Raw genomic sequence first — 16302 nt, forward strand, 5'->3', positions numbered from 1 at the left:
TTCATCAGTGCTGAAAAGTTAAAGCTTTTGTGAAGGTGTCCTTTTGTCACATATGAAACCAGAAGTTGGAATAAAGGATAGACTCTGCTTCAGGTAAAGACCCACTAATTTTGCTCAGAGATAGTCCTAGCTGCTTAACCTCTCCCGTGGGAGAAATGGAGGAGGACTAGCCTGAGATCAGGGGGCAGAATCTTCCTTCTGAACCGGGGAAGCGCCTAGAACAGGACAGCCCTAGGCCCCTTTTGCAGTGCTCCATCATTGTTGGATTTGGGTTCATAGTCCTCTGCTTGGCTCATGGAATCCTGGAGCCAGCACTGTCCCCACCCCTCTAGCCACTGCTTTCCTCCTGTCCCCAAAGAACAAGTGAGTAAATTGTGAAATCTAGTTTGCCAAACAGTGACAGAAAAGGAACAAAGAGGAGCATTCGTCTTACTTCCTTGTCCCGACAAGAGGGAGAGCTAATGCTCCAGGGGCCACCTGAGTGGTGGGCTGGGTTATGGCCCAAAAGCAAGGAACAGGTTCCATGGGGTCTCCTTCCTGCAGGCCGCACGGACGAGTAAGCTGAGCAAGATCTCCCTCATGCCCCCTGCTCCCACGTGGGCCTCCCGCGTGGAGCACGGTTCAAGGCCTGGGAATCCGCCCTCCTTTCTTCTAGCAGTTGAGTGTGCAAGGCAGTCCCATGGGGCTGGCTGAAAAGGTGCCTAAGGCTACTCCCAGACCCCTCCCAGCAGGTGGCCTGAAGCCTAGTGGAGGCAGATGTGGTTTAGGCGGGACCCCCAAGAAGTTTGTGGCTTCAGTCCTGCTCTTCAACACAGATAACCAGACAGTGCATCGGGGGCTGCCAGGGCATGGCAGGTCGTTAATACGGCCAGTCCTCTGATGCCCACTTGGCTGTCTGTCTCTCCTGCTGGTAAGAGTCTTGGGGTGGGGTGAGTAATTGGCACCCAAACCTGCATCAGTGATGATAAGCAGAAGAGCACCGGTCACAATTTGTGAAGACCAGTAATGAGATTATAGAGAATTTCAAGTAGGAAAAGTGGCAAAGGGAACAAATAAAGACAGTCTTAGTAGATTAGTGTGCATGCACGCATGCTAAGTCACTTCAGTCATGTCCGACTCTGTGTGACCCTATGGACTGCAGCCCGCCAGGCTCTTCTGTCCATGGGATTCTCTAGGCAAGAACATTGGAGTGAGTTGCCATTTCCTTCTCCAAGGGATCTTCCCGACCCAGGGATCAAACTGGGTCTCTTACATCTACCTGCATAGACTAGTATAGACAATGAATAAAATACTCTAAAAGCAAGGAAGTTAAGAGGAAGCCGGAGGGTACTATGTTGCAAAGAACTTAGCAAAGTCTAAATGTGAGTGGTTCTAGGGACATAATGTGTGTTATTTCCCTAATGTTATATTTATCTAATATAATATTACAAATTATGTTAGAATGGATTTTCTAATTTCAGACAAAAATTTATTACAAAGAGGAGGAAAAGAAACATTTCATCCTACCATGCAGGAGAAGTTTAGAATTTCCTTCCCTGAAGAGGCAGAGAAGACAGAAGGGCCTAGAGAGATGCCATTCTTGTTCTGCAAGCCAGGGGGAGGGGCGTGGGTGGGGGATGCAGCATGTTAGCAGCGCTTTTTTCCTAAGGTCTATTCTATGTATTGTTATACATGTACATTTCAAAATCTAATACCAGCCATTACTCACAACAGCTTCTAGGCCAGGTATTTACACATGCAGCCTATTTATTCTGAGCTGCTTGCAGTGCTTCCTCCACTTCTTACTCAGCAATGTGTTTGCCTGCTTGGGAATGGTAACAGACCAATGCAGCCATACCTCATTTTACTGAGCTCCACAGAAAACGGTGATTTTTTTTTTTTTTTCATAGATTGAAGGTTGTGGCAACCTGGCATCAAGCAAGTCTACTGACTTCATTTTTCCAACAGCATTTGCCCACTTCCTGTTTCTGTGTACATTTTGGTGACTCTCATAATATTTCAAACTTTTCCATTGTATTGATCATGGTGATCTGTGATCTTTGATGCTGCTACTGTAATCGTTTTGGGGTGCCATGAACTGTGCCCATATAAGCTGATGAACTTAAAACGATAAATCTGTGTGTTCTGACTGCTCTACCAGTTGATTGTCCTATCTCCTTCTCTTTGGGCCTCCCTATTCCCTGAGATACAACAATATTGAAATTAGTCCAACTAATGTCCTTTTCTTCAATTGGAAAAGACCCTGATGCTGGGAAAGATTGAAGGCAAGAGGAGAAGGGGATGACAGAGAACGAGATGGTTGGGTGGCATCACTGACTCAACGGACAAGAGTTTGAGCAAGTTCCAGGAGATGATGAAGGACAGGGAAGCCTGGTGTGCTGCAGTCCATGGGGTTGCAAGAAGTCGGACACGACTGAGCAACTGAACAGCCACGATGCCCTACAACGGCCTCTGAGTGTTCAAGAGAAAGGAACAGCTGCGCATCTCTTACTTCAAAAGGTTGGAATCACAAAGCTCATTGAGGAAAGCACGTTTAAAGCTGAGATAGGCTGAAAGCTATAGGCCTCTTGCACCAGTTAGCCTAGTTGTGGATGCAAAAGAAAAGTTCTTGAAGGAAATTAAAAGTGCTACTCTCATGAACACATGAAGGATAAGAAAGCAAAACAGTCTTATTGCTGATATGAAGAAAGCTGTAGTGGTATAGATAGAAGATCAAAACCAGCTACAACATTCCCTTAAACCAAAGCCGAATCAGAGTAAGGCCCTGACTCTTCAATTATGTGAGGACTGAGAGAGGTGGGGAAGCTGCAGAAGAAAAGTCTGCAGCTAGCATGGGTTGGTTCATGAGATTTAAGGAAAGAAGCCATCTCCACGACATAAAAGTGAAGGGTGAAGCAGCAGGTGCTGGTGTAGAAACTGTAGCAAGTTATTCATGAACAACAAACTTTCAATATAGATGAAATAGCTTTATATTAGAAGAAGATGCTATCTAGGACTTTTATAGCTGGAGAGGAAAAATCAATGCCTGGCTTCAAAGCTTCAACAGACAGACTAACTCTCTTGCTAGGGACTAATGTAGTTGGTGACTTCAAGTTAAAGTCAATGCTTATTTACCATTCTGGATATCCTAGGGTCTTGAAGAATGATGCTAAATCTGCTCTGTCTATGCTCAGTCGGTGGAACAATGAAGCCTGGATGACAGCATGTCTATTTACAATGTTTTACTGAATATTTTCCCTGGAGGAAATGGCAAACCATTCCAGTATTCTTGCCAGGAGAATCCCATGGACAGAGGAAGTCCATGAGGTAACAAAAAGTTGGACATGACTGAGTGACTGAACATACTGAATATTTTAAGCCCACTGTTGAGATCTACTGCTCAGGAAAAAAAAGATTCCTTTCAATAATACTGCTCATTGACATTGCACCTGGACACCCAAGAGCTCTGATGGAGATGTACAAAGAGATGAATGTTGTTTACATGCCTGTTAACACAACATCCATTCTGCAGTCCATGAATTAAAGAGTCATTTTAACTTTCAACTCTTACTATTTAAGAAGAACATTTCATAGGGCTGTAGCTGCCATGGGCTTCCCTGGTGACTTGGGGTAAAGAATCCTCCTGCCAATGGAGGAGATGCAGGTTCAATCCTTGGGCCGGGAAGATTCCCTGGAGGAATATTCTTGCCTGGGAAGTCCCATGGACAGAGAAGCCTAGTGGGCTATAGTCCGTAGGGTCACAAAGAGCCAGATATGACTTAATGACTAAAAACAAACAAAACAAAACAAATAGCTGGTATAGAGGGTGATTCCTCCACGGGATCTGGGCAAAAGTAAGCAAAAAACCTTCTGGGAAGGATTCACCACTGTGGATGCCATCAAGAACACTTGTGACTCATGGGAAGAGGTCAAAATATCAACACTAACAGGAGTTTGGAAGAAGTTGATTCCAACCCTCACGGATGCCTATGAGGGGTTTATGACATTAGTGGAGGAAGTGACTGCAGATGGTGGAAACAGCAAGAGAACTAGAACTAGAAGTGGAGACTGAAGACAGAATGGCTGCAATCTCATGATAAAACTCTAACAGATGAGGATGTGCTTCTTACGGATGAGCAAAGAAAGTGGTTTCTTGAGGTGGAATCTATTCCTGGTGAAGTTGCTGTGAACACTGCTGAAATGATAACACAGCATTTAGAATATCACATACACTTAGATGATAAAGCAGTGACAGGGTTTGAAAGGAACGACTCTAATTTTGAAAGCAGTTCTGCTATGGGTAAAATGCTATCAAAAGGCACTGCATGTTACAGAGAAATCATTTGTCAATTGATGTGGCAAACTTCACGTTGTCTTAAGAAACTTCCACAGCCACTCTAACCTTTAGCACCTACCACCCTGATCACTCAGCAGCAGCATCATCAAGGCAAATCCTCCACCAGCAAAAAGAATATGAGTCACTGCCATTTTTTAGCAATAAAGTATTTTTAAATTAAGGTATGTATATGCTTCTTAAGATATAATGCCACTGAATAGTAAATAGACTATAGAACAGTGTAAACCTAACTTTCACATGCACGGGGAAACCAAAAAGGTCATGTGATTCACTTTATTGCCGTGGTCTGGAGCCGAGCCTGCAATATCTCCGAGGTATGCTTGCAATGCCTTCCCCTGTCAGGCTTGCTCACAGGAATGATAAGGATACCAGAGAAACCACGTGTGAAAGGGATCTAGGAGTCATCGGTCTTTGCTTACCCGTGGTCTTCAACTATTTCTTTGAGCATTTCAGAGATATGCTTCAGTGACTGGTGCCATAGTCCCTGCGGAATATCTGTGGGTGGAGAGAACCGTCAGAGAGGAGCTGGAGAAAAGTCAAACCTATTAGGAATCAACTGCAGTGGAGACCAGAAGGGGCCCGTTTAGGGGAAAAGCCTAGTTTTCCTGGTCCATGGAATCCATACCACCACCCTCAAGCTGATCCCTGCCAGAACCATCTCTCAGGCCTGGGAAGAAAGACCTGTTAGTGTTACACAGAGCTAAACTTCAAAGGCTCTTTAATTCAGGTACATGAGACTGCACAGGCAGCCCACTGTAGGGTTTAGGAAGGCTATGTTGAAGATGCCCAGCTTTTTTTCTTTTCTACTCACCCACCCCCTCATCTATCACTAATAATTTGTGGTTTCAAAATATATTAAAAAAAAATAGTCAATAAGGAATTAGGAATGTGTTTCCCAACAGTTTAGAATACAACTTCAGGTTCACAATTTTTTTAAAGGCCAGAAAAAAATATATGGATATTATACAGACAAAGACAAATGTCTTTTCTTAAGTTAGTTTTTCTGGTTTCACATTTTTCCCATGGTCTTAAACACTTCTGAGCACGTATATTTCTGTAGTTTTAAACAACAGCTGAAAATGTTATCACATTTCCATGTAGTGATATATTCTGTAATTAAATACACCAGAAAGATAATGTAAGTGATACAGGAACCACTACTACCCCACAAATGCTACAGATTAAAGAACCATAAATTATCTCTCTCCCTCTTCTGAGTTCTCGTAACTCTTGATTTGCAGCCTTTCAAGGCATTTTCCTTTCCTCCTTTTATTAGTTTTTTAGATAGTTATTTTATGTCTCTTTTACTTGTAGCTCCTGGATAGTCAGGGTTCATAAGCGACTCATCTTTTATACCTCATAGGACTTTACAGTGGGCATAAAATCAATTTTTGATGAATAAAAGACTCTACTCTTAAGAAACCCTTCAATCTGTGGATATAACATTATTTTTTCCAAAAGTAATATGCAGAAAATTGTTCTAGGAACCAGCACAAATAGTCTTTATTTTATAGATGTCCAAACTTAAAAAATAACAACCCTGATATTTTTTGTGGAGCTCATTTAGCTGCTTATTACATAGGCTGACCTTGGACTTTGCTGATCTGACTTGGGCTGTGAGACGTGCCCCTGGAAAGTGAATCACTGATGCTCCTGTCTTATTAAAGTTTTCCCATTGTGTTCCCACAGGTTAAGTTCCACAAAACTGCTGACCAGAGATCCCACCAGGCCTGTGTCCACCTCTATCTCTAGCATCTGAGAGGACAGTGTCAAGTGGGTCACTTTGGGTGAGAACTTAGTCTTTTAGAAAAAGGAAGAGTATTTTTGATTTTGTAAAATGCTCTGAAACCTCAAATCATACTTTCTCAAGTGAATCTACTTACTCAAGTCTCAGGGGAAAAAAGGTAGGGGAAAACGGCACAAAAAGGACATACTATGGGGTCTTCCTATTGTTCCATGGTCAGATGAAACGCCTTTTTCTACAGCATAGAGTCTGTCTTGTTTCAGCGTCACCTCTCTTTAGATTTCAGGCATTAGTGGGGAAGGATGTCTGTATTCTCCATTTCTGAAACGCTTCATAAACAGGAGCTCACAGGCATGTTAACAGATCAACATCAGTTGAATGAGGACAGAATCATCACTTCCCCAAATGAATATGGCCTCTGGAAGGCTGGCAAATGAAATCACAGAAGGCTGTGGTCTAACACACTTACTGAATTCTTTCAAAAGACTTCCCTTGGCTAGGTTAGGAGAAATTTCCCCTAAATTTCCTTAGCTTCATTCATCATTTTATCTTTTCATTTGCAGCAGGGGGCACAGAGAAGAAAGAATGAAATACAGATAAAAGTACTGTTTTATTCCAAATCAGCCAAGTCTTAGCCTGTTCCTGGCATCCAGGTGGACCGTCCTGGCACCAGCAGAGGCTTTGTGTTAACCAGAACAGACTGTTAAAACGCAACTAGAGGCCATTGCTTTCCTTTCTTTTAGTAAATGATCGTAACTGGGAAGTCAAGCAAATTCTCATATCAAAATCCACAGACTGTGACGCTGAGAGTTTAGAGGAACATTTATCCATTTCCTGGTTTTACAGATAAGGAACTGGGAGGAAAGGGTTATGATTTTATCACTGTACTTTCCCATAAATTATTTTAATATGGGCAGAATCAACCTTCACCTACCTTTCGGGTGTTGGAGGAGCACCATGACAAGCGATGGAGAAGCATAAGGAAAGTAGGTCTTGAGTGCAAACTTCAACTATAATAGAACAAAAAATTTAAAGCCGTTTGAATGTTAGCATTGGAAAAGGTATTAAGGAAATATAAAATCTTGCATCCTTTGCCCCAAAAAGAAATTCTAGTACTTTATGTGGTCATAATGTCTTACACACTGATCAAAAATAAAAGATGCTTCTGATAATCTTATAAATATGTTCCAAAAAATTAAGCCTTTTTAAAGATGCCTTCCAGGACTTAAGAAAAATAAAGTTATGCTCTTGATGTCTTTATATCAGTTCTTTACCTCACATGAACCCAATTATATACATAACTCTATTTATGTAAGAGTTATCAAAAAACAACAGTTTTTTAGCCCTCACACATACTCTGAGGGCCAAAGTGCTGTACCTTTTATGCCCTCGGAAGGCACAGCAGCTTTGAAGTACTTTTGTAAAAAGCTGAGGTAAAATCTGTCTACAGTGAATTGTAAGGGCTTTAAGTGTACAATTTGATGACTTTTGGTAAATGTGTAAATTCAACATGACCATCATTCCAATCAAGACACAGAACATTCTGATCACCTTAGAAAGTTCCCTTGTAGCTGTTCCAGTCAATCCCTCCACCCCACCCCGGCATCTGATATTTTTATTTTGATGAGAGATTAGTTTTGTATATTCTTGAATTTCACACAAATGGAATCATAAGAGTGTGTGTTTTTTTCTGTCTGACTTCCTTGGCTCAACATGTTCTTTTCAGACTCATCTTTGTTACTGTGGATTAAATACTTCATTTTTTTAAAAAAAGTTGTTCTAAAGTAGTCATTGTATGAATATACCATAATCTGTTTATTTATTCTCCCATTGATGGACATTTGGATTGTTTCCAGTTTGGGTTTTATTATGAATAAAGATGCAATTAACATTCATATTTCTGTCTTTTTTGTGGACACATGCTCTTATTTCTCTTGGGTAAATACCATAGGAATGGAATTACTAGGTCATAGAGTAGATGCTTGTTTAACTTTGTAAGAAACTGCCATATAACTTTTCAAAGTGGTTATACCACTCCACACTTTGGTCAGCAATTTACGAGAATTCCAGTTGCTTCACATACTTGTCGGGTTTCCCTTGTAGTTCAGTTGGTAAAGAATCTGCCTGCAATGCAGGAGACTTGGGTTCAATTCCTGGGTCAGGAAAATCCCCCGGAGAAGGAAATGGCAACCCACTCCAGTATTCTTGCCTGGAGAATCCTATGGACAGAGGAACCTGGCAGGCTATAGTCCGTGGGGTTGCAAGAGTCGGACACGACTGAGAGACTTCACTTTTCACTTTATACATATTTTTTGAAGTGTGTATTCAAGTCTTTTGTCCATTTTTAAAACTGAGTTTTTTCCTATGTTCTTGAGTTGTAAAAGATCTTTATATATTCTGGACACAAATCCCCTATTAGATATACGTATGGGGAATAGTTTTTACCTGCTGGGTGGATTGCTTTTTCATTTTCTTAAGGATGTCTACAAAGACCAGACATTTTAAATTCTGATGAAGTCTAATTTATACATTTTTCTCATACTGCTTAGTGCCTTTCTGCATTCCTTCTAAGAAATATTAGATTATCCTAATGTCAAAAAAGATACTCTCCTCATTTTCTCCTAGGAGCTTTATGGTCTCAGCACTTATTTTGAAGGCTATGGCCCATCTCAAATGAGGTTTCCTGTTTGTGAGGTGGAGCTTCATGTTTTCTCATCTGGGCATCCAGTCGTTTCAGTGCCACTTGTTGAAAACTTTCCACACTGAACTTCCTTGGCATCTCTATCAAAAATCAGTTGATTGCATGAAAATATCTAGACACTATTCTGTTCCACTGATCTATCCTTTTGCCAGTATCTCACTGTCTTGAATGTGATTCCTGTAGCTTAAAGTCTTGAAATCAATCAGTGTGAATCCTCTGATTTGGGGGGGAGGGTTTGTTTTTTTTTTCTTTTCAAAATTATCCTGGCTACTATAGGTTCTTTGCATTAGATTCAGCCTATCAATTTCTGTTTTAAAAACTATGTTGGGATTTTAACTAGGATCACATTGAACCAGGGATCTCAACGATTCATGATTATAGTTTCTCTTCATATGGTTAAGTTTTCTTATTTTGTGGTTTTTCACGTAGAGATCTTACACACCTTTTGTTAAATTTTCTCCCAAGTATTTTATGTATTACTGTGGAGTTGCTTGTTTCTCTTTTTACTTCTCTCAGTTCTTATTCTGTGTATCTCAGACCTCTGTCATTAGGCACATATCCATTTGTAATTGGTGTTTCTCCTAATGAACTATACAAACTGTCCCTCTTTTTTGTCTGTCCATACTCCTTACCTTAAAACCTCATCTGTCTGCTGCCTGTAGAGCCAGACCAGCTTTCTTGTGCTTATTATTTACAGAACATGTCTCTTTCCTTCCTTTCAATCTGCGTCTTTATAATTAGAATAGATTTCTTGAAAACAATGTATAGTGGGTCTTAGCTTTTCAGTCTATTTCCTTTTTACCTAGTATATTTAGTTGATTTTCACTTAGTTTTTGTAATTAATGTACTTGTAGGCATATTTGAATTGCTCTTTTAAAAATTTTTATTTATTTATTTACTTATTTGTCAGTTGCCCTGTGTCTCTGTTGATGTGTATGGGCTTTCTCTAGTTGCAGTGAGCGGGGGCTTCTCTCCATTGGGGTGCCCAGGCCGCTCATTGCGGTGGTTTCCCTGTTGTGGAGCATGGGCTCCAGAGCACGCGGGCTCAGAAGTTGTGGTGTATGGGCTTAGTTGCTCTATAGCATGTGAGATCTTTCTAAACCAAGGGTTGAACCCATGTCCCCTGCATTGGCAAGCGAATTCTTAACCACTGAACTACCAGGGAAGTCCCTAGGTTTACCTTTTGATATCTTTCTTTTGCCTCATCTGTTTTTTGTTCTGGCAGCCCACAACTCTGTCTTTTGACACCTCAAGCCAATCAGATTACGCCTTGGGTTCGGGCCACCCCCTAGCCTCATTTAATCTCCTTCCCACCCCTCACATGACAGCCCTCTGGGAAAAGTTAGAAGATTACCCAATGTGGTTTACTTTTTCAAGAGTTGAAACCCCTTCAGTTTTTATCTGCTTTTTGGGTTGCTTTCCAGTACCTTCAAATAGTTTTTTAAAAATATTTTCTCCAGAGTTTATAATTTTTATCTGCAGGAGATTTAGTCCAACACATTATTAAACTCTGTCACTACTAGAACCAGAACCTGAACTGATTTGCTGCTTGTCCTGGAGCTATTAGGCAAGTTCAGGAAAGAGGCCTGTCATGACAGCCGTAAGTTTTTGGCTACTAGTCTGACTGGGCACAATGATGGGGCTGCAACTATGCTCTCCAAATAAAACAAGGATGAGAGGAAAGGATAAAAAAGAAAATGAGAAGCACTGAAGGTAAACATTTTTGACAATGGGAAAGAATGCGGGTCGATGGGATTTCTCATAACTGCTGGGGGGAATGTAAATTGGCACAACCATGTATGAAAACAATGTAGCAGTATCCGCCAAAGCTGCCTTTGCACACCTAATAACCAGCACTAGCACGCTTAAGTATATCTTGAATGTTCAGAGAAATTCTATTTATGAAAAAAAAAAAATCTGGAAATAATCCAAAGGCTCACCACCAGAAAGACAGCTACACTGTATATACGCTCCCCACAGAGCACTACATGCAATCCCCACCACCACCCACAGCATAGAGCAAGCCTGGCGACACACTGCTGGGAAGAACAAGGCTCGGAAGACTACACACGCAGTACCACTTTCATCTGTCATTTGCTTTATAAAGCACAAAAACAATCACAAATAAAGAAAACATGGTCTAACAATCATATATACATGATCAGGTTGGCTCAGTGGTAAAGAATCTGCCTACCAACTCAGGAGGTATGGTTCCAATCCTTGGGTTGGGAAGACAGACCTTCTTCAGAAGGAAATGGCAACCCACTCCAGTATTCTTTCCTGGAGAATCCCATGCACAGAGGAGCCTGGCGGGCTACAGCCCAGGAGGTCACAAAGAGTTGGATATGACTTGGCTACTAAACAACAACAACATATACATGATCAAACTGTTTTCAGAAAAAATAAAGGACAGCAGTTACCTGAAGGGAGAAAGTCAGGATGATAGGATAGAGGAGCAGGGGAATAACCTGAAGTTTCTACTAGGGGACCAGGTCTTGTTAGATGTCAGGTTGGTAGATATTCATTTATTCATAATGGATATGTGGATGAATGAATAAAACACAGAAAGAAAGAGGGTTCACGTGGATCACTTAGGACAGAGGGTGTCATGCGTCAGGAATTATGATTCATCTAAGAAGGGGCACTCAGGAAGGCAAGGGTTGACGATGAGAAAGGCACTGCCTAGAAAGGCAGGCAGTAGGAACAGGCCCAGGAAGAGACACGACACGACACACGGGGATGAAGGCATCTACAAAGCTAAGAGGTTACTCTTGCGTCCCGAGCCCAAGGGAAGGACAGTGAACTTCTGCTTTTTTTTTTGGATCCCTGCTCTGCCTTCCACCAGGACCCATTCTGTGTCCCTTACACTACCAGATACGTGTAGCCTGGGTAGGGTGTATGTTCAATCACTCAGTCGTGTCCAACTCTTTGTGGCCCCATGTACTATAGCCCACCAGGCTCCTCTGCCCATGGAATTTTCCAGGCAAGAATACGGGAATGGGGTGCCATTTCCTATTCCAAGGGATCTAACCTGCATCTCTTGCATCTCCCCAACTGGCAGGCAGATTCTTTACCACCAGCGGCACGTGGGCAGAGTATTATTCTAAATTAAAAATGACTATAAGTCTGAACCTAAAGTGTTAAGGCCCACCTGCAACTCAAGGACAAAGTTGATAAGAAAGACAGACTCAAGCTAATGGTACAGAGCAACACTTCTTTTACCAATGCCCTCCACCCCAACCTCAGTCTGTTCCAAGAGTTCAAGGTGCAGGTTTTTTAGAGGTTGGTTCCTAACTGGAAAAACAAAGAATGTTCAGGGAGGATAAAAGATATTTATAGTTTGCCTCAAAATAAGCATGAGGGCCAACCAGTGCCTTTCAGCAGAGCTCTCCTCCAGAATTCCAGGCTGGGCACCATTGATAATGCTGTTTGCTACAGTCTAGCTCACTTCCCTAGGGAAGGAGAAGATAGGAAAAAAACATCATAAATATTTATCACTGCCTTAAAAACAGAAACATCTGCTAAAACCTGAGAGGTTTCTTGGCATAGGGGTGTATGGGATTTTAGTAGAGCAGGCATCATAGCACTGCTCCCCTAAGGCAAACTGCAGAAAGCATCCCAAGGGCTCATAACCTCACAAGAAACTGCAGAGGGTTCAGGCACTTCAAGGCAAAATACCACAGAGACATCAGGTCTGTGGCCATTAGAAATGCAAGCCAATCAAAATGCCCAAAAGTGAAGACTCTGGTAGAAAAGGTTCCAGTTTTACAGGTCACTCTAATTGGTCAGCTGCCTCTGCCAACCGCCCTCCCAGTGCAAGTCTTCTTGCAGGTCCCTAGGCCCGGCTTCTTGCTTACTGACTGAGTCCAATTCACACGTTTTGGTCATGGCCATTCCTAGCTCCTCCTCTATAATTATTCAAATTATAACTGAATAGTGTCACACTCACTACCTCGTATCTCTCCTGGAATCCAATTCACATTTAGGCCTCTGATATGAATGGAAACTAATAATTAAGAATGTCCAGTATTGCTTTATAATAAGCGCCATTTCCTTCTTAGCACATGCCATAGAGACTCTAGAACACCTCTCTCTGACCTGGGAGGGGCAGAGTCCTACTCAACAAACAGTGTACAACACAGGGCCCAGAAAGTTCACCCTCTGGGGTGGCACCTGATCATCTGGTAGAGTTCTCTGCACAGCAATAGATAAATGCTTCTGGGTACCAGGACATGGGACAGATAGGAACCATCTTGATTTACTTTCAATTAGAACGATTTTCCCCGGAGGAGGAAATGGCAACCCAGTCCAGTACTCTTGCCTGGGAAATCCCACGGACACAGGAACCTGGCAGGCTACAGCCCATGGGGTTGCAGAGTTGGACACACACACAAAATGATTTTGCCTTTGCTGGTGTATTTGTTTGGAAACTTCCTCCATGAACAAAACAGTCTATCAAAATCACTGAAAGTAAAGTGCTCTTTTCTGGTGATTAATCAAATACTCTTAACAGCCTCTTTTTCCTTGGGGGAATGAATAATATCTGCAATATAACGAACCTGCTTGTTTTCTTTTTCCAGAGCTTCTACAAAGCATCGTGTAAACACCTGAATGCAGGCTAGTACTTCTGCGGCTCCATCGGTTTCCAGGAGTGCGGACCTAAACAACGCAAGGCCAGATCACAACACATTCAGTGATTAATCTGGAAAATATGTGAACCAAAATATGTAAAAGGGAAACACGGAAACATTCTTTTTGTGCCATAAGCTTCAGCAGCAATGTCAGCTCATCAGATTTCAGTTCTTGCGTGAAAGCAGGAGAAATCTGTCACTCCCTTTTCTAAAGACTTCCTTTAAAATTGCAATGTGCAGAGCTCCCTTTCTTGGTTTTTAAATTATTAAGCACTTCATATCTCTTCCACATGGGCCTGGGATGCTCTTTACAAATATTTGCACACTCTATGCCCACAAATGGAACATCCATAGACCTTTTGCTTTTGAAAGTGGAGAAAGGGGTGCCCCAGGATTATAATGGCTCAGTCAAATCCATCCAGCAAAGGGGTGGAAGAATCTGCATGTTCCTGGTTTGGTTTCTATGCGTTTTCATACAACTAATTTTTCTTTATGTTTGTTTAAACAACACACACACACACAAATCAACTGAAACTTTGCTAGCTTTAAACTAAAAACAGCATTCTGACTTATTTCTACACTCATTTAGCTTAAAGCTTTTATGTTTCAAGACCAACTTAAGTGCTGGATTACTTGCTATTGTAAAAATTCTTTTTCCCAATGTCTGCTGTCTGCCGTGGGGCCTCTATTTGCTGAGTTTGAGGGGGACCTGATAAAGAGGGTAGATACCCAGGCCGTGGCTGCACCAGCACCCAGGAAAGAGGCTGGCCACCCACCTGTCCACGGGGGGTAAGCTCCCCGCGAGGGGCCTGGCCCCTCACTAACTGTCAATCATAACCCAACCTGGGGTCCAGTGGGCTCATCTTTCATCGTTATAAATCCACTGCATTTACCAAGAAGTTCTCGTATTTGTAGAATAAAAATTAGTGTGCTGTTAGATAACATGCATAGTTGATTCTGCCTTTCAGAAGTGCTCTGTTAAGAATGGCATTATTTATTTATTATTTTTGGTGTTCCTTAGCTTTAAAAAGATTGGTCAGCCCTCATGTGGTGAAGGGAGAACACTACTACCCTTTATTTTTAATTGAGAAAAATTCTACATGAATAATGCGTGATGCAAAATCTAATTCAATTCTGATTTTCAACCATTATTATTAGGTTTTTAAAAGGTTAAAAAAAAAGATAGTTATCTTAATTCTCAGGCATTGGCTTTTAAATACACGTTGACATTTGTGTTTTACCAAAAAGCTCAGCAGGATAGGATGGAATTAGAAATCTAATTTCCCCATGGTAGAGCCAGAGACTACCACAGAATTTTTTATTCATATTTGGAAGCTGAACATATTTAGACCAATTATGAGCAGACATAGCACAATATTTACCTGAATATTTCATCAACAACTCTGAATATGGCGGGGTGGCAGGCAGCAGCTTCAGGCTGTAAAGGAAAAGACCATTAGAAAGTAAAATATCAGAAGCATTTCATCAATAATGACTCACTCTTATTAGGGAAATGAGTTGTCCACAACTGCTGGTGTCTAGAAAATGGATCTATTCCTTTGAGTTAGGAAGAAAAACAACTAGTTCATGGCAAAAGCCCTCCATACAAATGCAAACAGAAGTTCTCTTGGGGTAAGGGGATTATGGACAGTCTTTCTTCTTCTTTATTCAACTTATACTCTGTAAATTCCACATTTTCAACAGTAAGCCCACATGATACACAAAAAAGAGTCAATAAGTATCACGGGAAATTAGAAAATACCATCTACCAGCAGGCCATGATGAAGACACACAGCCCACCTGTGCTGCTGTGCCAAGTCGCTCAGTTGTGTCCGACTCTTTGCGACCCCTCAGACTGTAGCCCACCAGGCTCCTCTGTCCATGGGGATTCTCCAGGCAAGAATACTGGAGTGGGTTGCCATGCCCTCCTCTAGGAGATCTTGCCAACCCAGGGATCAAACCCAGGTCTCTTGAATAGCAGATGATTTGTTTACCACCTGAGTCACAGGGAAGCCCTGTGTTGCTAGCTTTAGGTAATGTTCCCTATGTGTCTGATCTCCTCACATGACTTAAAACTGCCTCAAGGTCAAAGTTATCCTGTTATCTTTTCATTCCTGCTGATTAGGAAATGAGTACATAGTAATTTCAAATTATTATTAAGGAAAGCAGTAACCACCACCATGCAAGACTAAATAATATTACATCTTAGAGCACTATGAATTTAGCAGCTTAAATTATTTAGGATGAAGAAAAAATAAAGATACTATCATACTGAATAAGGAAAGCCATCCAATTTAATCCACGAATATTTTTATGACAGTTTTGATGATTTAAATCTGCAGAAGCCAACTTACTGTGGCCTGGGTGGGGCTTCAGAGGGCCTAACCCAGATTCCGTATCTTTTTGTTTGCTTTTTTCTTTTTCTTTTTGGCCGCATGGCTTGTGGAATCTTAATTCACCACCCGGGGATCGAACCTGGGCCCTTGGTGGTAGAAGAGCAGAGCCCTAACCACTAGACCATAGGCAAATTTCCATGATCCCATACCATCCTGGCTGGAGCTCATACCATGAGACTAAGCTAGAGGAGGAGGCCATGTGTGTTCTAAAACAGATATAATACAGTAGCATCCACAGGTTAGTAAATTAGGCTTTATATGGAATTTCTTTGAGTTACATTGAGCTTTGGGGAACAGTTTTTCATACCCCTTCAACAAGAAAAACAGAAAAAAGGATATATATCTTCTCTTAACTTTTCTAGGCCAGGCTAAAGAATTGTGCCTATCTCCAGAAGCTTCCACACTTCTGTGCTGGCATTTCTCGATGTACAATAACATTGAACGTGTGCCATCTAGTGTTCACACCCCGCCATTACAGCTGTCACAGAAGGCTC

General features: G+C 41.6%; 1 protein-coding gene across 7 annotated transcripts in view; it reads right to left on the bottom strand.

The window, feature by feature from the left end:
- Positions 1-16302, bottom strand: part of FANCC (FA complementation group C) — a 299576-nt gene that overhangs the window by 16625 nt on the left and 266649 nt on the right. For 6 of the 7 annotated variants that reach the window (XM_043452888.1, XM_043452890.1, XM_043452891.1 and 3 more), the window contains 4 exons: positions 14795-14868; positions 13341-13440; positions 7015-7090; positions 4756-4831 (listed from right to left, as the gene is read on the bottom strand). In XM_043452888.1, the coding sequence (XP_043308823.1) occupies positions 4756-4831; positions 7015-7090; positions 13341-13440; positions 14795-14868 (326 nt within the window). The remainder of the gene's footprint in view (positions 1-4755; positions 4832-7014; positions 7091-13340; positions 13441-14794; positions 14869-16302) is intronic. The other variant, XM_043452893.1, reaches the window with a different exon arrangement.

Source organism: Cervus canadensis, chromosome 30, assembly GCF_019320065.1.
Source record: "Cervus canadensis isolate Bull #8, Minnesota chromosome 30, ASM1932006v1, whole genome shotgun sequence".
In the NCBI taxonomy this organism is placed as follows: Eukaryota; Metazoa; Chordata; class Mammalia; order Artiodactyla; family Cervidae; genus Cervus; species Cervus canadensis.